The sequence below is a fragment of the Aythya fuligula genome, chromosome 2, assembly GCF_009819795.1.
Source record: "Aythya fuligula isolate bAytFul2 chromosome 2, bAytFul2.pri, whole genome shotgun sequence".
NCBI classification, from domain to species: domain Eukaryota; kingdom Metazoa; phylum Chordata; class Aves; order Anseriformes; family Anatidae; genus Aythya; species Aythya fuligula.
Window position 1 is genome coordinate 147646563 of NC_045560.1, and position 27907 is coordinate 147674469.

Below are 27907 nucleotides of genomic sequence, written 5' to 3' on the forward strand. Positions count from 1 at the left end.
CCCCCGCGGCTCCCAGGCGGGGACTGTTCCATCCCATGCTATCAGAGGGGGGGATCACCCTCCTGTTTCCTATTTCCCCCTATGGACAAAGCGGGGTTGGGCCGTACCATTCGCGCGGCCCCCCCTTCCCGCCGTGTGGCGGCCGTTTAGCCCGGAGGATGCCGAGCCGGGAGCTGGGCGGCCGCAGCCAGGGCCCGCTGTGGGGCCGCGGGCCCGGCCCGGCGGCGGGCGGCGGGTAACGGCCGCTGGGGAGCCCTGAGGCGGCTGAGGGGGAGCTGAGGGGGACGGGGGGGCTCAGGCAGCGGGCAGGGCCGTGGGGCAGCTCCCCGGTGGGTCGTGGGGGGGTGGAGTGAAGTTAAATCGAGTTAAATTGAGTTAAATTAAGTTAAATTTAAATTAAATTAAATTTAAATTTAATTAAATTTAAGCGATCTGAAGGCTGGCAGGAGGACCTGGGGTGGGCTACAAGCGTCCAGGCCTGGTGTGGGCGGCCCGAGGAGCCCCCAGAGGGACCTTTCCCCTTGAATTCCCCCAGAACTTTCCCTAAATTATCCCCAAATCCCTCCTGAATTCTCCCTAAATCCCTCCAGATCTATCCTGAACCCCTCCTGAATTTCCCCTGAATTATTCCCTGGTTTTGTGACCCTCCTGGGGCATTCGGGTCACCCAGCATCCAGCTCCCTCCCCCCAGACATTACAGCATTAAAACAGGAGAAGTAACTCCGCAGCACTCCACCTGTCACCGTATCGCTGTAACGGCGCTGGGAGCGATGCCTCACCTGGGTAATTGGGGATTTAGCAACACCGTGGTTTGTACTGGAAGTGTGCCACCAGCAGGAGCAGGGAGGTGATCATCCCCTGTGCTCAGCTCTGTGCTCAGCTCTGGGCCCCTCAGTCCCAGAAGGACATCGAGGCCCTGGAGCGTGCCCAGAGCAGGGCTACGAAGCTGGGGAAGGGCCTGGGGCACAAGTCCTGTGAGGAGCGGCTGAGGGAGCTGGGGGTGGTTGGTCTGGGGAAGAGGAGGCTCAGGGGAGGCCTCATTGCTCTCTGCAACTGCCTGAAAGGAAGCTGTGGGGAGCTGGGGGTCGGCCTCTGCTCACAGATAGGACCAGAGGGAATGGCCTCGAGTTGTGCCAGGGGAGGTTCAGGGTGGAAACGAGGAGACATTTCTGCTCAGCAAGAGCAGTCAGGCACTGGGACGGGTTGCCCAGGGAGGTGGTGGAGTCACCGTCCCTGGGGGTGTTCAAGGAGAGGTTGGACGTGGTGCCTGGGGACATGGTTTAGTGGTGACATTGGTGGTAGGGGATGGTTGGACCAGGTGACATTGGAGGGCTTTCCCAACCATAATGATTCTGTCACTCCACCTTATCCTCTGTGTAACCAGGAGTGTGAAGTGTGTAGTTGTCCGTGTGATCTTTCAGATCATATCAGAGATGGAGAACGTCACTGTGTACGTCACTGAAGTGCTAAATAGTACACAGGTGTTGAGGTGCTGCCCTCAGAGATAGGATTAGATGTGAGGGTTACAAATAATTTATTCCAAAGGCTGAACATCTCTAATGGTGCAGCTGTTACACATGCTGAAATAGCTTATTTTACTTGAACTCAAATGCTCCAAATAGCTTATTTGTAGCTTGTGAATGTCAGAACTGTCCTGAATTTGTTTTCTGTTTGTTTTTATTTTTAATGGCCTTAAATACCAAGGGCAAATTCCCACGAGATTTTAATTAAAAAGTATGTGAACACTGTCTGGCCCAAAATGAAGAATGCTACTTTTGGGTACCTGTGCGGTGTTTGGCATGGGAAATCTGAGTGCAGCTCCATGAACTGATCCCTTTATTCTCCTAGGTTAAATTGGTAGCAAGGAAACTTTTGAAAGGCAGCAAATGGTGTTGAAGAAGGCCTGGGAAATGCTGTAACTACTTTGATAAGTCACTTCAGGGTGTTTTAGAATCGGAAGTCACACTTTCTATTTTTATGATGTTAAAGACACTAATTTATCACAAACTCTTAATTGAAATAGCTTATTATCTTTCTAATTTCATTTTTATGGCCCTTCCCCTTTATCCCAGAAAGGAATGGGCATAGCAAGGCAAAGTACAACGAGTTTTATCTCCAGCCTGTACGATCGCTGCATGGCCCTCCTGGGGTTCCCTCGCGCTTTGTACAAACACCAGCAGTTGCGTGCAGGCGCTGGCTTACGTTTTCTACTCTTCTGACACCAGGATCTTACACTGCCATGGCCACAGCGTTCTGTTAGGGCCCTGCAGTACCTAATCTACCTCCCAAAACAATTGTTTTTCCCAGAATTATCCAAGAAATCCAGGAGCAGCAGACCTCCCAAATCTTCCTGTGCTGCTTCCTGGAAAAACCATCCGGTTCTGGCCTCTTCTGCATGTGAGGTTCTGTTCTGCACCTGGCTTTGTTTTATGCTAACAGCGTGAGGCAAGGAGAGAATGTGAGAAAGCAGAAGCTTCTGCTCTGTAATATCTCAGATGAACAATGATAAAAATGGCCTGCCTCGTGCTTGTGAAGACTCTGGGAAGGAGTAATATTAAAATGGATTCCCCTATTCCCCCACTTCTCTACATCTAATCAAAATTGCTGTTTTGTTTTGTTTGTTTGTTTCTGGTAATTCTTCACAGCTTTTCAGTTTTCTCTAGCTTGTTCCTTTACAGTGACAACGAAGAGGCAGGTTCCTTGCTGAGCCCTGAACTGGGTTTTCAGATAGTTTGGTAGATGATAGGCCAGCATACGAGTTATTGTTACTCAATAATATGAATGAAAATCAGTTAACTGGGAGCCACATAAGAGGACCGCAAATGTTGAATTTCCCCCTGCCTGCTTTCTTTAACATCTCCTGACTATAACTACCTTCCAACGTAGTGAATGATTTCCTCTGTTTAGTATATTTTTGTATTAGAAATGTGTTTTTTATGGAAGATTTCTCATAGAACGCTATGAATGATTAGAATTCTAAAATGATAATCTAGGAATCTGTAAATTCTAGGTCTTGGAAAAATGCATGTTTATAAGACAATTCTAAACAAGGTTGTTTTTGCTTGCTTTCTTCACAGAGTTATAGTGAACATAACTCACACTGCCCCAGGATCTCCTTCAAAGACAATACGGTTCCTGAATGTGGCGTTTGACAGTTCTGGAGACTCCCTCCTTGCTGGAGACCACCAAGGGAACATATATGTTTTTGACCTGAAGGGAAACAGGTAAGATTTATATCAAGACATTGTAATTATCCTGCTGTCTGCATCACTCAGGGACATGGAACCTGCCTGCCACTGTGCCACAGGTCTGGTTTTAACCTCAGGTTTCCGTGGCTGTGGAGATAGAGGGAGGTTTGCTCAGAGCTGAAGCTGCCAGCCAGTGTCTGATATAGGTTCCCTGTGTACTATTTTATTAGTGTAGCTGTTCTGAAAAGATAAGAGGGAACAACCAGCAGTTTCATAGATGTTCAGTGATTAAAGACTTAAAAAAGATCATCATTTTGTAGAAGTACATTAATGTCTTTTCAATTTTACACTACTAAGTTTTACAGTATTAGCAGTGATTGTTGTATTTATTGTAAGTAGATATGGTTTCTTTGCTCCCTTCCTTTGAGTTAATTTATTTCTTGGTGAAATAAGTTGAAACTGTTTAAGCCATTACTTCACTTGACATAATGACCCCAAGTTTGCTAACACAGTGAGGCCGTGTATTTTTAAATAGGTTCAACCTCGTTCAGCGAACAATGCAGGCGTGCACTGCTTTGGCATTTAATCTTCGCAGAAAGACGGAATTCCTGGTGGCTTTGGCAGACTATTCTATTAAGTGCTTCGATACGGGTAAGCAGAAGTGTGAAGGTTTATTATCTGGATAGTTATGAAAGCCTTTATAATTTTAGTTTCAATCTCAATTTTTTGCAAATCGATTGAAGTCTTTTATGCATCTCATACCTTGTGTTTTTCCCACCACCACCACCCCCCAGAAAACAAAAAAGTACACAAGTTGAGACCTGTGAGGCCTGTATGGGTTATAGTCCCGGGGGTAAATAAGCCCTTCACTTTGTCAGAGCTTCCTTTTCCTACTGAGTTGCACAGGCATCTGTTTAGCTGAAGGTTGGCACAGGATCAGGATTATATATTTTCCTTTTGTGATGTAAATCTATATATATTTTTATAGAAAAGGTATTCTGTGTAAAATCAAAGCAAAATCAGTCAACAGTGTGTTAGTTTCCAACTGAACCAGTTGTAAACTATGTTTACAGTAAAATACGTAAATAAAGTAAGCTTATATACTGAAAGAATTGTCAGTTGTATTGAGAATAATGCCAGCAGATCTGTAGCGTTATTCATAAACAATGTCAAAAATTAACTTCACAGGCTAGCTGTGTGCCTCTGACTTGATTAGAAGTTAAATGGTGAAGGGCATTGACAATTCATTCTTCCTGACTTAACCTGTCAAAATTATATCTGTAATGTCTCACATCTGGATTTAAGTCTTTTTAAAAAGCCATAGGAGTCACTTACCTGCAATTTGAGTGGTTCCAGTCTGATATTATTAGTGCAGTTTTTAAAGTAACAATGTTTGCCCAAATAAGAGTAGGAGATAAGGCCTTGAAATCCTACCAGCTTTTCCTTTCAACCATGGTAAGACCAACCATAGTTTTTGGATGCGTTTAAAGAAATATTGCTGATTATCCCATAAACCTGCATGTTTTTATGGCTCAGTTTCCAGATACCAAATCATACTGAAGAATGTTTTAAAATGTAAGTGATCTTCACATAAGTCAGCGTCGGGTGAGCTACTCTTAGAGGTGTGTTCGATAATAGTCAGTGGGCTCCATCTGCTTCAGAAGCCCTTCTCTGTAATCCCTTGTCATCCTCCTGTGTGACAACTGCTTTAAACAATCGATTCTCTGTAAGCCAACAGAAAGTTTGGCTGTTAGGCTTTACAAGCTGCGTTACAGCCACTTCCCACCCTCGATGCCGTAGCAGTTGGTCAGCCGGAAGCACCCCGCGGGCAGGCAGGCAGACTGCCCCGTGTACGTAGTCTGATTGCCACAACTGCAGTTTAGCTGCTGAGGAAGGATTAGTGGTCACGCAGTCACCAGTGGGAGACAATGTAGTCAGAGAGCTATTTCCTCAGCATGCAGAGCACAGCAGAAAAATGTTTTGGACTCTAAAAGAGTTAATGAGATGTTGCTTTCTGACTGTACTTCTCTACAGGCATTGCCCATTGTCATTAAACCTTTTTTCCTTGCACCTGTAAATAGCTGCGTAATCATTCACATGGATCGGCCACAAGTCAAAACAAGTGGAGAACTCTAACTAGAACGTTCAGCCTTCTGAATATTCAACTTCTAGATATTTCTGCCAGTGTTCACATCAGATAATCTGCCCACGAGGCATGCTGAATTCACCTGATCTTAACATTCTTGATTTCTTGCGATTGATTGTTAGCCTAAATTAAACAAGCCTGTGCAGGTTGGATATCTCCGTAGAACTGAGAGTAATTTATGAAATCTGTTACTTAAGCCTGTTATTTAGAGATGAAGAGGTTATGTTTATCTGAGGTGTAATAATAATATGAATACTGATATGTTTGTTTCTTGTTTGTTGGATTGTGATGGTAAATGGTCGTATACCAGGTGTGTTTAAAAGTCTCTTTTACAGCGTAGTGCTGGCAATGAAGAGTATAATATTCATTGCACTTTGACTTTAATATCTTTTATTTCTTTCTTTATTTTCCCATCAACTCCTGCAGAAACCAAGGAGCTAGTTAGCTGGATGAGAGGACACGATTCTTCAGTGTCTTCCATCTCGGTCAATGGCTCAGGCAGGTATGCCATCACTACCTCCAGTGATACAGCGCAGCTCTGGGACTTGGACACCTTTCAAAGGAAAAGAAAGCTGAACGTTCGTCATTCTGTGGGTATACAGAAGGTGAGTAAAGAGCAACTGCTAAAGGGCAAGCAAGCATACCTCAGCAGGAGTAATCCCACATGCTGAAGTCACAGTACAAGGGCAGCAAAACAGAGGGCAAGATGTATGAGGAGGGGCTGAGGTCCCTTGGTTTGCTCAGAGCAGAGCAGGCTGAGGGGAGGCCTCATGGCGGCCTGCAGCTCCCTCAGGAGGGGAGCGGAGGGGCAGGCGCTGAGCTCTGCTCTCCGGGGACAGCGACAGGACCCAAGGGAACGGCATGGAGCTGGGACAGGGGAGGGTCAGCCTGGGGATTAGGGAAAGGTTCTGCACCCAGAGGTGGTCGGGCACTGGGACAGGCTCCCCAGGGCAGTGGTCACGGCACTGAGCCGGCTGGAGTTCAAAAAGTGTTTGGACAATGCTCTCAGACACATGGGCTGATTTTGGGTCATCCTCTGTGGAGCCAGGGGTTGGACTCAATGACCCCTGTCGGTCCCTTCCAAGTCAGGATATTCTATGACTCTGTGATACTTCTAAAAATTCAGCAGAATCTTTCCTGCATTCCTTGGGCGTACCTCCCTGACTGTTAGCCAGTCACGTCACCCAGACCAGTGGGTGGTCAGCAGTTGCAGAGAGCTGCTGGGAACATGAAAGGAACCGATGAGGATCTTTCCTCAGAACTTGGTCGGCTGTGACTGTGACCAACCCAATCTAACCTGGAATTTGGCCTTTCTTTGACCTGGGGATGGGCTCAGATGACCTTCAGAGATCAGTTCCAACCTGAATGAATTTGTGATTCGAAGGGTGTTGTTCAAAAAACAGTTTGGGGGTGATGATGGTGACTTAGTCACCACCACCTACCCCATTCAGCTGCTTATTCCAAAGCTTCTCTTCCTCCTGTGCACACTAAGCACTGAATGTAGTTCACGCTGAGAAGTAACTCAGCAAAAAAAAAAATAAATTGCTGCATTTCAGCCTGGTGGTTTCTTTGGTTTGGTTTGCTGTGCACTAATACTGGAACAACGCAGGGGAGGAGAAAGAGTACGTTTGTGTTGGGGAGTGGTTTAAATAGGCCTCCCATCGTGTTACCCTGCTTTAAATAGGGCTGCTTGCGCCACCAAACGTCAGACTTGGGCATTTGTACTGCAGAAAGCGCCACTGCAGTGCCTGAGCGTTGCTTACACACGTGCTGCCCTACAGTGAGTAGTCTCACACGTACCACTTCAAACCAAAGTTCTCATCAGACCGGTCACTGAACAGCTGTGCTGATTCTGTACGGAACAAGGATCCTCATTTGTGTGCTTTCACCGTGTACTAGGGCAGGCAGGAATTTTGCCAGCCTGAAATAGTCACCTGCCAATTAGTGGGGGAGATCATGTATACGTTTTTAGTTGCTTTATTAAAGCTGCTCTTAAGTGCACATCACAAAAATAATTACCAGGTCTTCCCTCCAAAGCAGGCTGCATTTCTTTAGTTTACAAGATGTTTATTATTACAGCCTTTCAGTTTGTAAAGGAGGCTGACAAGAAAGATGGAGAGAAACTTTTTACAAGGGTATATTGTGATAGAACAAAGGGTAGGGGTTTTAAACTGAAAGAGGGTCGATTTAGATTATATATTTGGAAGAAAGTCTTCACTCAGAGGGTGGTGAGGCATTGGCACAGACTGTCCAGAGAAGCTGTGGATCCCTGGAGGTGCTCAAGGCCAGGCTGGATGGGGCTTTGGGCAACCTGGGCTGGTGGGAGGTGTCCCTGCCCATGGCAGGGGGCTGGAACCCAATAAACTTTAAGGTCCTTTCCAACCCAAACCTTTCTGTGATTTTTCTGCTGCTCATCTTTCTTTGCATAGGCTACATGCAGGGGCTGCTTGCTGATGAATGACTGTTGGAATTCGGTAGGATCAGGATGTTACAATGCAGAAACAAACTTTTAAATCCAAACAGTAGTGACTGCGGTTGGGTGAATAAATCACTGTTTGGGAAGCAGGAGTCTGCAATTTTGGTTTGGCTCCGCCATTTGTGAGATAGGACTTCATGCAAGTAATCCGTTTTATCTGGATTTCATTTTGGAATAGAGATAATGATGTTTGCTCCTATGTCATGATTCCAGATATACAGATAAGTGCTTTATTAAAGATCAGATTTATTATTAGACACAGCCATGACGCTCATTGTCCAAAGTTGGTCTCCTGCTTGCTAGTTAATTTCACACCAATCTGTAGAGTTCTTTGTGGAACCCTTTTATTTAATCCCAGTTTGCACTCAAAAACACACCTTCTGTTCGTCTGGTATAGGACAAAGCTAAGTTAAAATGACAGAGGCCGTGTTGCGCGGTGTAAGAATGGCAGGTGGGAAAAAAAGACGAATGAGGAAGAAGAGCTAAAGAAAAAACATCTGTAATGACCATTTTCAGAGCGTCGCTGCTCATTCAACAGCTGCGTGTGACCAGCTTGTGGTATTTTGCTAGGACAAAGCAGAAAATGAGGAACTGCTCATTACTCCAGCTTGCCAGAACTTAAATAGCAACTTTAAACCCTTCCTAGGGCTTCATTTACTGTTGGAAGGAGCAACAGACTTTTCTGATGATAAAGAAAAGGTGGAAATCATGTGGCTTAACTTCATCCGTCTGCCCGATAGGCATTTACTCTCATTTCATTGTCTAGGCTTCCTCAGTCCCTGAGGGAGAAGGGGCAGCTCAGTCTGAACAGAAATTACTGTGGTAGGTGAGGAGCCTTTTTCCTCACAGGTAACTTCTGCTCACTGTCAAGTGACTGAAGTGGGCTGAACACCCAACTTTTGGTCACCGACATTCAGCAACATGAATCCCGTCCCATGTATCCAGAGCTCAAGGCCCAGAGAAACCATTCAGACCAAAACTCTGAACTTCTTGGCACTGACCACAAATCTCAGCTAGTGAACCCTTCAGGTGGTCAGTACCTTGATCAAATAGCCAAAACCACTTGGAATTTAACCTTCAAAATTATAGCTATGGGGAATTGTCCAAATTTTTTTAATCAAAAGGAATTACATGTAAACAATACACCTGCTGAGAATAATAATAAAAAATACATTTACAAGCTTTTTGATTTTATTTTCTTTCATCGCAAACTGCATTTTATAGTTGCAGAACACACTGCTAATTTTTTTACAGTGTTTCTAACATTTAACAATTTTATGTAAAATTTAGGAGCTTAAGTCTGAAGGTAAGTGCTTCGCCGACTGCATTTGCAGGCTGTTGAAAGCTGAAGTTAGTTTGTAGAAGATGCAGCAAGCTCTGCAAAACCCTCCAGTGCTCAGTGAGCAGTTCTGGTTCCTGGCTCCCATCCTTTGCTGCTGCTGGGTGCGTTTTCCCAGTACCTATGTTATACCCTCTCTGGCATTCATCAGGACCCTCCGTAAGACAGTCACAAAAATAACCCAGGTAAAGATTTGAGTCATTTTGGTGAGTTAAACTGGCTCAGCAAAGGGTACAAGTTCTGAACCAGCGCAAGGGAGAGCATGCCAGACATGTCTGTTACAGGAGAAAGGATCCCACTGTTTGTGGGATCAAAGCCTCGCCTTGCAGCTGCATTACACAGTTACCAAAATATCCATACTGTCATGCTTTCTTGCTCTGTTTTATTCTGCCATTCACTTTGGTCCAATGCAAAGTATACTTCCTTGACAATGCCATTCCATTTTTTTCTTCTTCATATTCTTTCAGGTGTTTTTCCTTCCGTTGAGTAACACCATCCTCAGCTGTTTCAAAGATAATTCTGTTTTTGCATGGGAATTTGATACTCTGCACTGTAAATACCAGTTGCCAACTCCAGTAGAAGGCTCTACATTACTGTATAAAGTCTTTGCAGTGACCAGGTAAATTGCTATTTTAAACACTCTAAAGGCAAACCACAAAAACTGTAATTTTAAAACAGCTTTTCTTTTCTTATTTGTCATGTTTTGTGGAAGCATTGAGCTATGTGCTATGGTAAGCTTTTGAAATCTGCCATGACTGATGCTTGCAGCAAGGATCAATAGCAGTTTTTATTATAGTCCCATAGTAGTTGAAATAAAGTAATTTAATTTAATGACCGCTAAAATAAAGTTCATCTATTACAAAAGCAATTTTATTATTTAAGAGCTATTTTGCTCTTTCAGGAGAGTAAGGCAGGAATAATGACAGATTCCCAACTGATTTGAGGGCATAGAAAGAAATGCATGATCTCTGTCTCTGTAGCTAGCTTAAATTCTAATATTCTGATGAGTACTGAGAAACTTTGCCTCCCCTGTGATCCAGAGATGGCCGGATTTTTGTAGCTGGTGGAAAATCAAATCATCTTCACTTGTGGTGTTTAGAATCAAAGCAGCTGATAAAAATAATCCAGATGCCTACAAAAGTACGAGCTGTTCGCCATCTGGAATTCCTCCCGGACAGTTTTGACGGGGGCTCCAATCAGGTCAGTTTTAAAAATAATAATAATAATAATAAAAAAACTTGAGAGGGGATATTTGGTTAATTGATTCAACACAAGTACTTTCAGAGCTTTTTGAGGACAGTGGGGAGATGGGCCCATACCATAGAAGGGGAAAGCTATTTTGCTGAATGTTTGTTCAGTTGCTCTTATAGTTTAATGGAAGGTCAGTCATTAATTTGGTATTCCTTTGGTATCCCTCTTTGTTTTACATTGATGGCATTACTGATGAATCCTTTTAACTTACAGGTCCTTGGAGTATTAAGTCAAGATAATATGATGAGATTTATCAATATAGAAACATGCAAACTGCTTTTTGCCATTGGGAGTCACGAAGAGGGAATTAGCACGGCAGCAATTAGCCCCAACGGACGGTATATTGCATCAGTAATGGAAAATGGTAGTGTCAATTTATACAGTGTCCAAGCTTTGACTCAGGAAGCAAATAAGGTACAGTGTTTCACATTTCTCATAGCTGCAGTAAATCCTATTAAAGGTGACACTTGTCCGTGTAACTTTTGTATCAGCAGTAGTTTGCTGATGTATCATTGGCTTAGAAGTGTGGCAGTGTCATCTTTAACACTACAAATAGAGAAAAAGTGGTTTGTTGGGTTCCCTGCATTGTTATTCCAGCCGGTCAGGTAACGTGATGTTTTCAAAGTGCATCATTGTGTTTCTGGTTTTGGGAGGAGGGGGAGATGGCGTTGCTTTCTACAGTGATTTGTATGGACTGATTTTACTTTGTAATGACTTTGGGGGGAGATAGAAACAGCACAATTGTGCTGCTTCTGTTCCATTTCCTACCAGGAAATGCCTTGCAACTAATGCTCTCTTAAACTGCAGGCATGAATGGTCTTTTTGTTACTGTGATTTTGTTCTTCTTGCTGTGTTATTGGATACCGGCATCCATCATTATGGCACAATCATACTCCTAATCCTTCCTAAATAACAAACATTCTAAATACCAGCTCTTATTTTATTAAAGTAATTTATTAATGGGAGTCAGGTTTCTAAATCCAGAATTCCATGTATCTTTAATCACCACGTCTTTGAAGTAAACAGTAACCAGCTTTGGATAATGAAGGAGTTGGAGCTGAGGAAGGATGTGTAAAGATGTCACACATGCATTCCATTTGCACTTTTGCTGCCGGGTTGACATGAACTGGGATATCCACTTTGTTCCTTGCTTTCCCAATCTCCAAAATTGAATTAATGCCTACCTGACACTGATGATTAATTTAAGTTCGTAAAGGTCTTTTGTGTGCCTTCTAACAGGTGCTATAGAAATGCAAAGTGTTTTAGTAACAGTGAGAAACATACTAAAATAAATAACCAGAATGCTACCTGGTACACATTTATGCTATCCCACTTGTATTTTAGTGTTTAAACAAGGAAATAGCATGATGTTTGGTTTGATGTTTAAAAGCTACATAAACATTCTCACAGTACTTCTTGCTAGTTCATTACGGCAGCTTAATTCACTGGCATATATATTCAGGAGTATACAGACCATATACATTTGTTTCTGTTATAGCTGTGGCTCTCTTCTTCATGGTATGGCCATCAAGCTGAAGGATATAGCATATAAAATAGTTAGCATCAGATTATAGTGTGATTTATTTGGTCTTACAAAATGTTAACCAAGGTATTTTCGCTTAATATTAGCCTCCACCACCCCAGTTCAAAGTAGTGGAGGATTGGCCCAAGTGCAAGTCAGAGGCAAATAAGCTGACGAAAGTGACTTCAGGAAGGTCAGAGCGGCCTTGGAAATCCAAAGGAAACAAAATTCAAACGAGACTGCTGAAAGTGCAAGCAAACACATCGCTTGAAAATAAAGAGGTAGGAAGAAATTACAGATGTTTTGTTCTCCAGACTGCAGCATTTAAATTTCATTGCAAAATAAAATTAAAAAAAAACAAAAAACATTAGAAAATAAGTTCAGGCACTGATTCACTTGGATGTTAGAGCAGAGTTAAGGGAGTTTTACACCGTTTGTGCTCGCTGTTCAGCCTGTATTATGTGACACTGCCAGAGCTGCCATTCCTCCAGTCAGGTTTGGGTACCTCTGAAGTTGTTCAAGGAACTTGTGACACATTTGCTTATTTGCCAGATCTGATCTGCTTCCCTGCTAGCAAACTGCACTTCTAAGATGTCTGCCTAGAAGCTATTTCATTCTTTGGAATTGTTCAGATGATGCGTTATCGGTACATTTGTTTCCCTTCCCTCATCATCGTGCCGCCTTCTCTTTATGTCTTTATCTTGAGTCTCATATATATAGTCATATATGCATATATATATATGTATATATACACATGTATACTCACAAATATATATTTTCTCCTCTGACATTCAGCAGAATATAATCCATTCCTTATGTAAATATTCTTTGTTTGACCATACCCATCATTTATTTATGTATAGTTTCGTCAGTCAGATTCTGTCTGCTTTTGCTGGAAATCAATGTCAGCTGTTTGATTTCAGCAGAAAATGAATGATCCATTGAATTACCATTGTTGTTGAAAAAACTAGGATAATGTAGCTGTACACAGTATAGTTTTTCTTTAATATTATGCTAAGAACTCCACTATTTAGCTACTGTGCAAGGAAAGGTAAAGAACAAGAAATCCTTTATCATTGATTCCCTATTTTGTAGAATGAATTGCCAGGTGGATTAAATAAGAAACGTTTGCAGGCCTTGTTGAAAGGATACGGTGAATATCCAGCAAAATACAGGTACGTTTGTGTGCATGCTCATGCTTGCACTAAATCAATTTGCGTGTGTTTACTGGCCTATGAAAGAGAAGCTGCTTGACTAAGTCTCCATTTTAATTACAGGATGTTTGTTTGGCGTTCCTTATTACAACTTCCTGAAAACCACTTAGCATTCAGCAGCCTAATAGATAAGGGCACCCACAGTGCGTTTGTGAATATTCAGAATGAGTATCCGATCAAAAGCAGGAAACTGCTGAGAGTTTTACAGAGGTAAAATGTATATTTATATTTACTTAAATATTATAGCTTTATATCTTCATATATTGATCTGAAGCGTATGCAGTAGCTGGAATCAGCTAGAAGGAGAAGTCTAAAATGAAATAGTAATGCCCTGATGCATTTTTGGTTTTGTAACCGGTATAATCCTGCATCTAGTTTGAATTTTGCATGATAGTATGATACATGATACATTTTATATGATAGTATGATAGTTCTAAAATGCATTTGTTTGAGACCAATGTTTTCTACACCTTTTCTTGCCTTTACATACAGGACCTTATCAGCTCTAGCTCACTGGTCTGCTATCTTTGGTGAGACGCCTTATATTCCTTTGCTAGCGTTCCCATTTGTAAAATTATTCCAGAACAACCAGCTGATCTGCTTTGAAGTTGTTGCTACAGTAGTAGGTAGGTAAGCAACGATTTTCAGAAGTCATAGATGATGCAACATGTTTAAGCTTTCCCATGCAAAAGAGTTTTTCCTGATGAAATGAATGAGGTGCTTTCCTAAGTTGTTACCAGACTCTCTTTTAAAGGTATTACCGGGAATTAATACATAGCCCTGTACATTTAAAACCAAAACCTGGTTTTAAATCAAAACAAGATATTAGACTTCCTTTTGCAGTACTTGTAGCAAAACCAAGCAGTTTTACAGCATTTGTAAAGTCTAACCAATAAAAATGACTGTATCTTGCATAATCACATCATATTTAATAACTAAAATCTGTATCTGAGTTATGGGAAAAGAAGTCAAGCCCACCTCAATCAAAGGGGAATGATCTCTTTTAAAGTTTTACTGTGTTTAGCTGTCACATGTGGTACCTCAAAATTAGACATTTGCTGAAAGCTCTCTATGGCTGTCTTCTGAAGAAACATACTAAATTGAAGTGCGCTACACTGAAATTAGTTGTTGCAGCTGCTTCTAAATCTGCAGAAGATATGTGCTGCCAAGCATCCATACACACTTTGCAAACACATGCTGTTAGTGAATAAGTACCCAAGTTTACCAAAATTATTCTTAGTATGTTAAAAATTACTTGATCCAGGCTTTAGTTCCACGAGACAGAAAAACTGGCTTAAGCATTCCCATCGGCCTCCAACCACCTAGTCGCACAGCACACAGACTTGTTTCATTTTATCTTTGAGCCAGATTAATTCCCCAAGCTGGTTCACAGCGTGCTGACACACTCATGCCAGTGCAGCTGGAGGAGCAGCGTACTGTGGAAATGGTTTAGGAATAAATGGTAGGAGAGATAGGAATGCCTCAAATAGACTTCACTTAAAACTTCCTCTTAAATTCACAGACATCATAAACAAACCTTAAGGTTGTCAAGAGTCTTCACTTTGGATTACAATGGATTGTGTTTTGTTTTGTTTCTTTTTCAGTTAATTTTTGTCAGCACTGGTTTGAGTATTTTCCCAATCCTCCAGTTAATGTCCTTAGTATGATGGAAAATATCTTAGCACATCATGACAAAGAACTGCTTCAGCATTTTATAAAATACAACGTGACTTCACAGGTAACATTCTAGCCTACATTTGCATATGAAATGTCATCGCAGTGAATGACAGTGCACTAGTGTTTTATTTTGACGTAATTCTTTTATTGAAGGAGTTTTCATTAAATAATAGTGAATGATATAGGAGTATAAAGAATGTATCATTGCTTTCCTGCAACTTTTCTTTTTGCATAGTCATAACTCTCATGTATATGCTACTGTAGTTCTTAGAGATCCTTCCCTTTCAAGTGTATAGTGCTTGAAAATCTACTGGCCAAATTGTAAATGTATTTTTACTTTCCTTTTTTTTTTAATTCAATGTAGGTGTGATGAATTAATTTTGTAAGTCAAAACCATAATTATACATGTTTATCATTAAGGATGATTTTAGCTTCACAAAGCTAAACGCATCCAGTGAATTAAGAAAATTATGTATATTTACCCTGTATTCATTTTGAATGTTTGTAGTGGGGAATAAAGCATATCTTCAAATATTCTGGTTTAGTTCCTATTTCTTTCATAAATAAATAGGCTCTTGGTATAAGGCAATAAATTTTTATATTATTTCTGTGAAAGGAATAGTAAAATTCTACTAATGGATTGTTTGTTTTTTTCAAATTTCCCAAATGATGTAGGTTTATGCCTGGCCTCTTCTAGAAACCCTGTTCTCTGAGGTTCTAACAAGAGAAGAATGGCTCAAAGTCTTTGATAATATCTTCTCTAACCATCCTTCATACTTCCTAATGATTGTTGTTGCCTATATTGTATGTTCCAGAGCTCCACTGCTTCACTGCAATCAAAGACAGGATTTTGAGGTAAATGTGTTCTTTTGAAGTCAGTCACCTGAAGGTGTTGCTACAGAGAAGTGTGAAACACCATTAACTGTTCTTAAGGAGTTTTGAAGGAGGTGTTTCAGTTTCATATTAATGTATTCTTATATTTCTGAACAATGTCATCTAGTACCTGACAAATGTACAATAAATGAAAAAAACAATGAGCAATTTCCTGCAGTTTCATGCAACAAGATCTCTAGAAGCTTTCATAAATTTTCTAATGCCACTAAAAGTTATTTAGTAAATGGCAATGGTTCATCAACCACAAAACAATTCTGCCTTTTATTCGGAGTTCCAATATTGATTTGTGTGTGTGGAGACAAAAGACAGTAATTCTGTCATGTTGTTTCATTATTTTGCTTTCAGATTTATGAAGTCAGGCAATATTATTTGATGTTCTCTGATGATAAGCTAAAAATTTTTTCTGATGTTTAGCTTTACAAGGGAGGAGGAGGATTTTTTTACATGAAAACATCTCTGTAGACAAAGGGTTCCACCTTGACAATGTGCTTGTGAGCAGCTTGACAAACATCAGATAATATTATTGCTACATTATTTCAATACCAACTGAAAGATTCTCTTGATGAAGATCTTTGATGGGAAGAACAGTCCTGCTAGAAGAGGAACTTCTGTGGTTCATGTTTAAACACTAAAAGTTGAGTGAGGTCTAACCAAGTGGTAGGAGTGTCTTTTTGAGCAGCTGGACACTCTTACATCACAACAAGGTACCCAGATCTCTTCACAACTGTCATTGGAAGGGAAGGAAAAGAACCCAAGTATACTTCTAGAAATTGAAGGCGTTTGGGCCAAGTCACTTGAGCCCACGATACTTTACTAACCAGTAGGGCCAACTTAATCACTTTTTTAATCAACGTTTGGAATATAGAGCTTGCTAATTTACCTAATTATTCCTACATAAGTATATTAAAAACATGCTTAATCTTTTGTAGAATGTAAATGGAAGCATGTCTCTTACAGTATTTCTTTCATCATCGTAACAACCTGGACATTAACGTTGTGATTAAAGAAGCTTATCATTTTATGGAGGCTACACCACCAGATATCCATCCACAACGTGTGCTTGATGACTTCATACCACTTACAAAAGGACAGTACCCTGTATTTAATAAATATCCCAAGTTCATTGTGGATTATCAATCTCAGGAATGGGAGAGGATCAGACAGGATGAAATTGAATACTTAAGAGAAAGGTATTTACTGGGAAAGTTGAGGACAGTGTCAAATTGGGAGGGACAGGTGGATACAATTCCCTTTTCCTGTTACGTTGTGTATGCTTGAGAATAGAGAGGCAATATGTTTTAAAAAATGGGGAAGATAACTTTAACATTCAAACAGTTACTTGGCTTGATGTGTTTAAGTTAAATTTGTGGTCTAAATACTGGGCTGCCAGTCCTCAAACTTGAAAGCTTAGAAGTAAGAACCTAAACTGTTAATGCTGTCACGTCCAACTTTGTGAAGGGCCTTTCCAATCTCAAAATTGAAATCAGTGGGAACCATGATTTCAAGAGACATTTAGAAATAATTTTTTGTTAAGAACCTGAAGAAGATGTCTGCACTCATCTGAAATGCCCTGTTGTCTGTAAAAGTCAGAACTGTTGATCTTTCCCATCTCTCTCATCTTTCTCACTCTTTATCAGTACATAAAGGGGATGTCATAGTCTCATGAATCACATTTCAGTTATTGATTTCAAAGTAACCAAGTAATTGCTTGGTACTTGGTGTGATATATGGACATGATTTCCTTCCATTTAGACAATTAATGCATGAGTTAGAAGCTAAAGCACAGGAACGGAAGGCAGAAGATGAAGCTTGGTATCGAAAGCAGGAATTGCTTCGAGAAGCTGAAGAACAAAGGCGAAAAATGCTTGTGGAAGAAGAAAAGAAGTTGGCAGAACAGAGGCAAAGGTATTATAATATGACAAACATTAGGGGCCTGGCTACAGTATCCTGCTATTACATTTTTAACCATGAGTAAAGGAGAAATGGCCACTAATTTGTATAAATTGAAATGTGGGAAAGCAGCGTGGTCTGGTGGGTCAGATTTTGGTGTGGGAATGAAGAGATCTGGGTTGTATTACTGCCATACTCAAGGGAATACAGCAGATCAGAGGCCAGGACACTTCATATTTTTGTCTCAGCTCCCAGCCTTTTCTCTGGTCTCTCCAGATTGTAAATACTTTTGGGCAGTCAATTGCTATTTGCACACTGAGACTTCAGGCTTATACTGTGGACAGACTTTAAGTGCAAATACAAGAGTCCTTTACAGTCTCAGAGTACTGATGCTATACTGTACACGTTCTTGTATGTCTAGTGGATTTAGAAAAAAGACTGCTTTATTTATCATTTGCTGAGTAAAGAGTTGAGGTAGTTCCAAAGTCATTCCACAGTTCATATGTTTTGCAATTGTGAAGGTTTAAGAGAATTTCAATGTCTCCACAGGTTTTTAGATCAACTAAAAGTAATACTTGTCTTAAACTTCTGTAATCTACAACGTAGGTTTTTATTTAAAAAGTAAGCAGTGGGGTTTTCTTTGCCAAGTAATTCTTGAGTTTGTGGTTTTGTTCCTTGAAAGAGTTTGATATTTTGCAAATAAACATAGGACTAATTTTGTGCTGAAAGAGGTACCAGGACACTGGCAATTATTCTAAGGACTAGTTTCCAGCTCTGGATCATTACAATACTAAACTAGTGCTTATTAACGTACAACAGAAATAGAGCACAGGGCTTCAAAGCCTAATTGGGAGAGATTGCCATTAGAGGATGTCTGTGTGTCTCTGAATTTAATTTCATCTTGTAAATGAAAACTGGGCAGTTGACAAGAACGAGAGCAACTTCCCTAAGCCTTACAAGTTAGAGATTAACTCCTAGTAACTGTTGGGTAACCGTGGTGCAAGCTTGTGCTCTTTATTACTGACCTTTTATAAAAGGTCATAAAAATTCCCATGTTTCTGTTTGTTTTGTCTTTGAAGACTAGCTGCTGTGAGAAGAGAACTGAAAGTAAAGGAACTACAATTTCTAGATGCTTCAAGAAGGCGTTTTCTGAAATACCAGCAAGATCAGCGCCAAATGGAACTGAAACGCCTTGATGATGAAATTGCTAGAAAAGCTGAGTATTGCTCAAGCAATTCTTTTCTTGAAGGTTTATTCAGAAAAATAACTAAGAAAAAATTTAGAACCAAAATTTCAGTTGATATACTGTGATTAGTGACCCCAAAAGTGTATTTAACGTGAGGTTACAAGTGCATAATTGAGGGCAATTGTAACTGGCAAAACTCCTGGGAAAAGCCAGATTTATTGTATACCGACAGTGTTGAAAAATGTAATGAGCTCCTTAAAGGCCTAGTCAATTAACAGTAGTCTGTGGGCTGTAATCAGGCTGCAAATTAACTCTGCCATTGATTGAGAGGCACTGAAACAGCCTTTGGCCAAGCCTGGCTCTGCTCCTGCAGGGTTCCTAGCTCAAGCTCGACATCATGCAGACGCAGAGAGTGGAGCACGAGCTTTAGAACCTCATGGGCATGAACTGAGTCTTTGCAGAGCCATTCCTTACAGCTCAGCACCACACTTTGCTGAGTCAGGGAACTGTGAGATTCTTTTTTGCAGCTCTGCACAGGTGTGGCTGCTCTCATATCTCTGCTGTCCTCCACAGGATTTAGACTTTTTATTCAATTTGGAGCTACATCTTGCAGATTATTAGTGCTAGATCAAGCCTGACATTTCCCTTATGTGTGACTGGATGCAAAACTGTTCCTGTGCCTCTTCTCTACCTTACCCTGCACTTTTGATCAGTATTTTCTGTTGTTTGTCATATAACAGAAAGTTAACTAGACCTTAGAAATAGGATGCTGCTTCTGGTTTTCGACATTTTTCTTGATATTATTTTTTAAATGGAGATTTTTTTTCCTTTGCACTGTTTTCATGTGTTTCTCTTCTCCTCAAGGCATCCATGAGAGAGCAAGAAACAGCTGCCACTGTTCAAGATGTAGAAGTACGACAGATGGAGCTTGAATCACAAAGACAGCTTTTTGAACAGGTAACTGTTAGGGAACTGTACAGATGTTTATATTTAATGGTTCTTCCTTTGCAGTTCTCAGATTTGGTTGTATTCATTCAACCAGACTATGAGAGGAAAAATTTAGGTGTTTTTTCCCCCCTTTTTAATACCCTTTTTTGAATAAACCCTCTGATAATAGTAGTAGTACTCATGGTTACCCATTTTACTGGGAGAAAATGCCCATATCCTCCCCATTTTATTTTTCTTCTGAGCAGAGGCATCATGTGGTTGATGCAGGCTTTATCTGTATACTCAGCTGTCTGAGAGAAGTGAGAAACATGTAAATAAGAAAAAAAAAAAAAGTCTATAACAACATGTTCCTCATCCCCAAAACTCCCACCTTTTCATCTGTGGTATCCAGATATATCTCCATTTTCTGAAGGGAACAGTGTAACAGATTGATGTAGTGGATGAAAGACTGTCTCGTTGCCAGCAACATCATTAAGCAAAAAGGAGTGGATGGTTTGTGGGGAAGGTGCAGTTCCTTTCTCAAATGCCTTACGTTGTAATCCAGAAAGATCATTATTTAGCATTAAAGGTTTTTATTTTGATAAATATTGTTCAAAAATAAGTTAAATGAGTTAATGAAAATGGTTGACAAGGCTGCCAGTCAGACTTAGTAATGTGTGTTTGACTTCTTAAAGCTTTTGGCCATAGACTTTTCATAATTTATGCTGACCATAACTGGGCTAAATTTCTTTTAGCATTTATTTGTTATATATACAGCCAGCTGCACTGTGGCTACAAAACGCAAACCGGGCTAGGATCACTGGTGTCCCAGTCCATGAAAAGTCAGCTGGTTAAGGGAATTAATTCTACAGTGACCATCATCTTTAGGCTAGAAAGGCACCAATTATTTAACTAACCAAGGATATATGTCTGCCCACAAGAGCCTGTACAGGCAGGCTTTTACTGCCCATGCCCTGAACTGTTTTATGCTGTCAGCAAGGGTCTGTATTCAATCTTCGAAGGCCTGTTGAGAGGCAGTGTTTGTTACCTGTGCTTAAGTACCCTGCTGACACAGCTCAGCGGATTCCAGCAGGACTGGGAGGGGATTTTGCCTTCTTCAGAAAAATGTAGATGTGCCCCAATGAATGTGAAGAAAAGCTGTTAAGAGTTAAAATTCTCTTTCTAGATCTAATGCTGATTTGTATTATTTTGACAAATCATCTCTGCATTCAATCTGCAGATGTGTTTATTTTAAGTCCCTGTGCTATGGAGCATGATTTATATTTGTGAAGCATTTTGAGGTTTTGGCTAAGATATGCCGTGAAAATGGAGAATATTTTCATGATTAATCTAATTGATTTAAGTTGGAATTCTGCTTTCCTGTTCCATTGCAATCCATGGACTGGAATTACATCAGCATAAACCTGGGAGATCACTGTGCTGACTCAGGCTTAGTGTAATTCCAAGTGGGTAAAACAGCAGGGAATATCACTTCCTTGAACAGTTATGGTAGGTTATGATATGCAGTGGGATGAGATGCGTGGATATATTCAAATACTAGTTTAATGAAGTTTTAATAAATGTTTAAAGAGAGAATTACAAAAGTGGGTTAGCAGCTTAGCAACAATAACTTATGCTGGCGTGTTTGGCAGCATCTTATCAAAGATCAAGAGAGCTCCACGCAGGAAATGAAAGAAGAGATAGATGCCAGTCGAAGAAAGGCAGATCTTGAAGATCACGTTGTTCAGCGATTGATGGAAACGGATCGAGAAGAAAAACAGAAAGCTCAGATGGTAAAACGATTAGATTTTAACACGAATTTGGGGAAGCTAGTGTGTTAACTAGTACAAGTGGTACTAGTTAATGGCGTTTCAATTTCAATTAGCTAGTCTGAGCTAATGTGAAAATATTTTGAAGGAAATCTATTTTCTAGTTACCTGTATTAATAGATCATGATGACATGCTAAAAATTTGGACGCTTTCGAAAGTCTGACTGAAGTGTCCAAGCAGCTATATAACACTGAAATTCTCTGGGACTGCCATGAATATTAATTTTCCTTCATTTTCCAGAACTTAAAAGGAATGTAAGACTCAAAAGTGCTCTTCAGTATAAGTTCCTCCTGTTAAGGAACATGTTTTATTTGTAACCATAATAAAACAAAAGTAAGCCACAAAGGAACTTTCAGTTGATAGTACTTGGCAGGAAATTCAGCTGTAGAAGCTGTCTTCCTGATCACAGTAATGAATGTGTATGGCTTGACATTAGGAATTGTTCAGATTTTCAAGCTCAGAACTTGTAACTGCACAGTTGGAAAAATAGTTGCAGCTAACCCACTACCCATATGCTTGGCATCTGCATTTATATTTTGTCTAGAAATAAACATATGGGTCTGAATTTTTGTAAACAGCCTTCAATTTTTGGAAGCAGATGGATGTGGGTGGAAGTATTGGCATTCAGGTATCGCTCTTATGTTAGGAGCACCTGGAAACGAAATGTAATCCGTGGTAGGAAAGCAAAATCCCCAAAATCACAGAGTGGGCTTATGTCTCATTTAAAAGGCCCTGGGTGAGAGAAAGAATGTCAAGGATGTAAAAGAAGCAGAAGACAGCCCTGTCAGATGAGGCAGCTTGCTGTAATGAGTGGGGGAGTGGCACTGCAGGTGCAGTCTCCTACTAGGGGCATCTAACAGTGATACTGCAGGACACTTCAGTCTGACAGCAAAACATCTTCCCTTATCTGTATGTAAGGCTGTGTACTTGAAATAAAGCAAGTGGATTCCTGGTAAGAAAGATTTTTTGTTTAGGTAGCTGAAGAAAATTTAGCCAAAGCAGAGCAGAAATGTGTTGAGATCGACTGGAGGTTGCAGGCCTTGCATAAACTAAGGCACGATGATAAGGACCGTGAGAAGCATTATGAAGAGATAGCCAAGCTCCTTCACGACAACAGGGTAAAAGAAGCTGAACTTCTGAAGGCCTTGAGGGAGGCAGAAGAAAAAAAGGTATTTGCATTATTTCTTTTCCTAAGGGGGACTGGCACACACGTAACTGTCTTTTGCCCATAACATAATATAGCATAAAACTGAAAGATATTGAATAAGAAGTGTTTATTAGGCAGCTCCTTTACCGTTTCAACCAGGAGTTTCTGAAAGCACTAGAGCAAATTAATGAGGATATTTTAGGTTTAGGAAAGCATGTTCCTAATTGTGTAAGTTTCTCTCATTTTTTCTCTAGCTCAAGACTCTTAACCTTTCTCCAGGTGTTTGAAGGAGAAACTTTTGGAAAATGAAGCATTCACTCGGTGTAATAACATAGCTTTTTATTTAAGGATGAAGTGTAGTCTGTAATAACCCAGATGGTTTTGCTTGTTGCCTTTTTCCTGTAATACATCTGTCAAAGATGCACTTAATATCTCTGTTGCGCAGTGGGAAGAAGTTACACGGAAAAAAGCACAACTGGAGGAAGAGCAGAAGGCTGCTGCTGCAGCACGTGAACACAGGAAGCAGTTTTTAGAAGATGAAATGAACGATGCGTTAAATTTGGCTGAAAAGCTGCAAAGAGAGGATGCCTATTTTGGTGAGTTTAGAGACAATGCAGTTCTGGGTATCAGGCATGAAGGCCTGGACTCATCAACTGAGTACAAACAAAGAAAGTAATGCTAGAGATAAAGTACTTTACATGAGCACTTTTTGGCAGTATTCTTTCATGTAAACAATATATAAGGCCAGACTTATACAGAAAACATAGGATAGTTTGCCCTGATCTTTCATCAGATTGGAAACCTCAGTCTGTAATTTTCTGGTTGCCTAGAAGATACCTGCTGCTTGGGGTGCCTGTGGTAGAGGCATAGATATTTTCCATATGGATGAAAATAGTTTCACCAAAGGTTATATGGGAGTCTTTCATCAGGCATTTATATCTTTCAGACCATCCCACTGACATCAGTCCTGCCTCCAACCTGATCAGTACTGTTCCAGCCTAACTGTAATTCCAGTCATATGATGAGCTGGCAGAATTAAGTTCCCCTGGCTGTTTTTGTACAGTTACAGAACACAAGATGGAGTACAAACTCTCCCACTTTATCTCCTTCCCTTTGTTCCCATAATGTTGTCTTCATGCTAATATAATTCTTTCTTTCAGAAGGTAGGATTTTTCAGATCCCTGTGATTTCATAAACAGTGTTATTTTGTAGGTTGCCATCAGAAGGGACACTTTTCCTTCTTCTTCCTGTGCCTGGCACATGCTCTTGTATCAGATCTGTTATTCCTAGGCTACATGACAGGCTAGAGCATCTTGCCTATCCAACTGCACATTAGTCCTTATTTTCCAGGACTAGAACTTCAGTCACATCTGATCTAACTTCGCACCACAGAGTGGTGAGCTCCAGACCAGCACAGAGGCAGTGCTGTGACCGGGAGCAAAGGGAACGATGGGAACAGCATTTTTGGTAGGAGCACAGGCTTATGTCAGCTTAAACCAATCATAAACTCTCATCCCTTAGAAATCCTCAGTCAAATAACATTTTCTTTACTTACACTACCACCAAGTGACTTTGCCAAGTGTTTGTTCACAGAGAAAAAAAAAAGGTATTTGTGTCCTTCCAGGATTGGCCACTACATCCTTCTGAAATGCTGCATTTGGGTGGGTTTGCAGATAAATATCTTGCTCTTACATCTCCTCACACACACAAGATTAGTGATTAGTATTAAGACTGGATGATTAGTATTGCTTTCGGCAAAGTTTTTTCCAACTTTGCCCTAATTTGCCTGATGGTTTTAATATTGAGTAATTTGCAACTGTAAGTTATTAAAATGGGTGTCTCCTTCTAAAACTGCAAGTACAAGTAGACATATTCCGCGTGAACTTAGTGGCCCATTTGTTAGAAGATTAATTATATAGGAAGAAACAGCACATGTGGAACTGTCATTAGTTCAAATGAAGTGCAGTGATGCATGCCTTTGACCAATGGACTGAAAACGACTAAATTCTGAGGGAATTCTGTTTGGCACGTAGGAGTGAGTGTTCCAGTTTTGCTTCCTGCAGAAAAGCTGTTTCACCTCAAGCAAGAAAAATTGACTAGGAATTTAAACCCTTAGAGTTTACAAAGACACCTTCTCTCCATTTCTCACAGAGAGACTGCGTGATTTAAAGGCTGGATGTACAGGGAGAGGGGTAGAATTCCAGCAGGTGCCAAAGTCTGGAAACGTGTGCTTGAATGATTTGTCTGCATCAGAGTCGTCATCATACGGTAAGTTTCTAAGTTAGAGCCCTCCTTTCCCTCACACTTAGCTTCATATGCATTACTGGAACACCTAGGTGGGTGATAGAGTCATTATTAGTCATGTAGGTGATCAGTGGATAGTAAACCAGTTTATTGTTGTATTACACTTCACACCTTAAAAAAAAATCACTACCAGGAATAGCACAGGTAGGAAGTGCCTGAGGCATGTCATGTTATGAGACTAGTCATTTTAAACCTCAGCCTAGTTTAGTCTTATTCTGACCTGATAATTTTACCTGTGTCTTCATAATTATGTATGATTTGGGGATGTTGGGCATGTGTAGAACTGTCTTTCATGAAAATCCTACAGAGAGTTATAGTCAAGAACTAGTCTTCAGTAATTTCCCAAGGACTGTCCTAGCCAATGAAAGCACAGACTTGCATCTTACCTATAAAACTCCGCATGCAACAAAAAACATGTTTCTTTGGACCTGCCATAGCACTCCAACATCTGACGTTTTTGTAACAAAACATAGTTTACCCTGGTACCACTTTCAAATAAAATTGCTCCTTGATTTTACAGGCTGTCGGGCTGTCTCAAGTACAACAGTATTCATTAATAAAATGTAGTGTCTCTCTACAGGAGTTACCTCTTTTCCAATAAACATTCATGGTATTTACGGAAAACAGTTGCAGTATTAATTCTGAGTTTCTTGCATTTAAGTGTCTTCAGTTAGAAGACGAGAACTGGCATGCCAAGAGCGGGAACTGATGGCAGAAGTCAGACAGCTCAGACAGAAGCTTACTGCACAGGCTCGAGTTAGACATCCTCCAACTCATCTCTCATCTACAAAGTGGACAACTTGAGATGATGTGCTCGGGATCTCAGCTGTACTTCTAAATTATCAATCACTGAAACCCTATGTGTAATGTGATTTAAGATTGATCATAGGTTGTTTATTTTAAAGGCCTTTGGAAATATTTTTTATATAAAAAATAAAATTCTAGCTAGAAAAATGTGCAGTGTTTGTAACCTCGTTATTTTCTCATTAATTATAATACTATTTTTACTTGTAAAATAAACTCACTTTTTACCATTGTTATTACACTTGGAGTATTTGTGTGCTTTATTGGCTCTGGTCAAAGCCATGACTTGAAGCAACAAACCACTGTGAAAATACTGCTTCTGTGAGTGATGTGTAAGTGCATTCTGCAAGTTGCAGCAGGGATATTTGCAGTTAGAGGAAAAAAAAAACTTGACAGCAAGAGCCAAACACTGAAAACAGGGCCCAGAGAGGCTGTGGAATCCTAGTTGCTGGAGATGTGTGTGTATATTAGCATATATATTAGATGCATATATATTAGCAAAGCACATTTCCTGAGAGAAGGGAGAGGAACTAAATAAAAATAATGATTTTTGGTGCTGCAAGGCTGATTTTCACTGGCTGATGCTTTTAACCAAGAGTACAACATTATGTCCCAAAGACCTGGGACTTAATTTGTTCATTTTCAGCCAGATACACTGAAAATCCCTTTTAGTTTTCTATGTATCCCATTCATTTGAGCTCCAAGATAAGAACACACATTTTCAAAAGCTCCAAAGCAGCAGTGTAATCCAGATGTGATACTGATAGTTGAACGATGCTGGGATGCAAAGAAAAATCCCTAAACCTCTTGCCTAGGTGTTCTGCTTCCCCTGCAGTTTTGATGACGCTCTTTGGGGCAGCAGTATCAGAGAAGGGCTCCTGTGAGTGCCAAGCATACACGGAAGGCAGGCTTGGGCAATACCGCTGAACAGCTCCTCTTCGTCACCTGAGGCAGATGGCAGCCTCCCAATTTCACATTAAATTCCGTGAAGATGTAAATGCCAGAGGTACTTACTTATTAAATTAACATACTCTGTGTCTAGACCCATAGTCACATTAGCAGGCACCAAAATTCTTGGAAAACTCATCAAAGATCCTCAGTAGAGCTTGGGGAAAGTGTAGCAGCACTGGTTTTTTTTTTGAAGAAAAACAGCAAACAAAGATCTTTGGGGTGCAGAATGAGTAGATGCAAAAACTGTCTTTTTTTGACAACTGCAATTGTCTTTGAGTTTACATGTGATTATTTCTATATTTAAGAGGGAAAAAAAAAAAAAAAAAGAAAAACAGATTTTTGGCTAGCACCTTGGGCCATATGTGTACACGACTATGGTTTGTAAAAGATGTTGCAGTTGTGTGTTATTGGGATGGGTTGCCCAGGGAGGTGGTGGGGTCACCGTCCCTGGGGGTGTTCAAGGAGAGGTTGGACGTGGTGCTTGGGGACATGGTTTAGTGGGTGACATTGGGGGTAGGGGGATGGTTGGACCAGATGATCTTGGAGGGCTTTTCTAACCTTAATGGTTCTGTGATTCTAGTTTATTAGTGGTCAATGGTTCTATGGCTCCTGGTGGAGGCCAGTGACAAGTGGTGTCCCTCAGGGGTCTGTCTTGGGACCGGTGCTTTTTAATATCTTCATCGGTGACATGGGAAAACTCACTGAAAGTAGCCCTGCAGAGAAGGACTTGGGATTTCTGGTGGACTAAAGGCTCAACACGAGCCAGCAGTGCGTGCTTGCAGCCCAGAAGGCCAACTGCATCCTGGGCTGCATCACCAGAGGGGTGGCAGCAGGGGAGGGAGGGGATTGTGCCCCTCTGCTCTGCCCTTGTGAGGCCCCACATGGAGCCCTGAGTCCTGGTCTGGGGCCCCCAGCACCAGAAGGATGTGGGGCTGTTAGAGAGGGTCCAGAGGAGGGCCACGAGGATGGTGAGAGGGCTGGAGCACCTCCCCTGTGGGGAAAGGCTGAGGGAGATGGGGCTGTTCAGCCTGGAGAAGAGAAGGCTCCAGGATGACCTTATTAGAGCCTTTCAGTACTTAAAGAGGGATTATAAAAAAGAAGGACTCTCTACTCTGATAGAGATGATAGGACAAGTTGGGAGTGGTCTTAAATTAAAAGAGG

The 27907-nt window shown here is 40.8% G+C and overlaps 1 protein-coding gene across 3 annotated transcripts; it reads left to right on the forward strand.

Annotated features, from left to right (window-relative positions):
• The first annotated feature begins 150 nt into the window (after positions 1–150).
• TBC1D31 (TBC1 domain family member 31) lies at positions 151–25960 on the forward strand. Of its 3 annotated transcripts, none has more exons than XM_032182341.1 (22): positions 151–235; positions 3078–3224; positions 3724–3839; positions 5761–5939; positions 9617–9768; positions 10190–10349; positions 10614–10814; positions 12030–12203; positions 13018–13097; positions 13200–13346; positions 13629–13762; positions 14741–14874; positions 15489–15668; positions 16665–16897; positions 17460–17612; positions 18677–18812; positions 19648–19740; positions 21363–21503; positions 22515–22709; positions 23133–23283; positions 24839–24955; positions 25653–25960. In XM_032182341.1, exons 1-22 carry the CDS (start codon positions 159–161, stop codon positions 25793–25795), a joined length of 3243 nt encoding a protein of 1080 aa, XP_032038232.1. In that variant the 5' UTR covers positions 151–158; the 3' UTR covers positions 25796–25960. The 3 variants fall into 3 exon arrangements, with proteins under 3 accessions (XP_032038232.1, XP_032038231.1, XP_032038233.1); XM_032182340.1 differs by lacking the exon at positions 151–235 and adding an exon at positions 1314–1450; XM_032182342.1 differs by lacking the exons at positions 151–235; positions 23133–23283; positions 24839–24955; positions 25653–25960 and adding an exon at positions 1314–1450 and having other exon boundaries at positions 22519–22593.
• The last annotated feature ends 1947 nt before the right edge of the window (positions 25961–27907 follow it).

Coding starts and splice junctions, on each gene's coding strand:
- TBC1D31 (XM_032182340.1), top strand. CDS start 1,347: ATGATTCTGTCACTCCACCTTATCCTCTGTGTAACCAGGAGTGTGAAG. Junction 1,451..3,077: donor GAGATGGAGAACGTCACTGT/GTACGTCACTGA, acceptor CTTTCTTCACAG/AGTTATAGTGAACATAACTC. Junction 9,769..10,189: donor AAAGTCTTTGCAGTGACCAG/GTAAATTGCTAT, acceptor CCTGTGATCCAG/AGATGGCCGGATTTTTGTAG.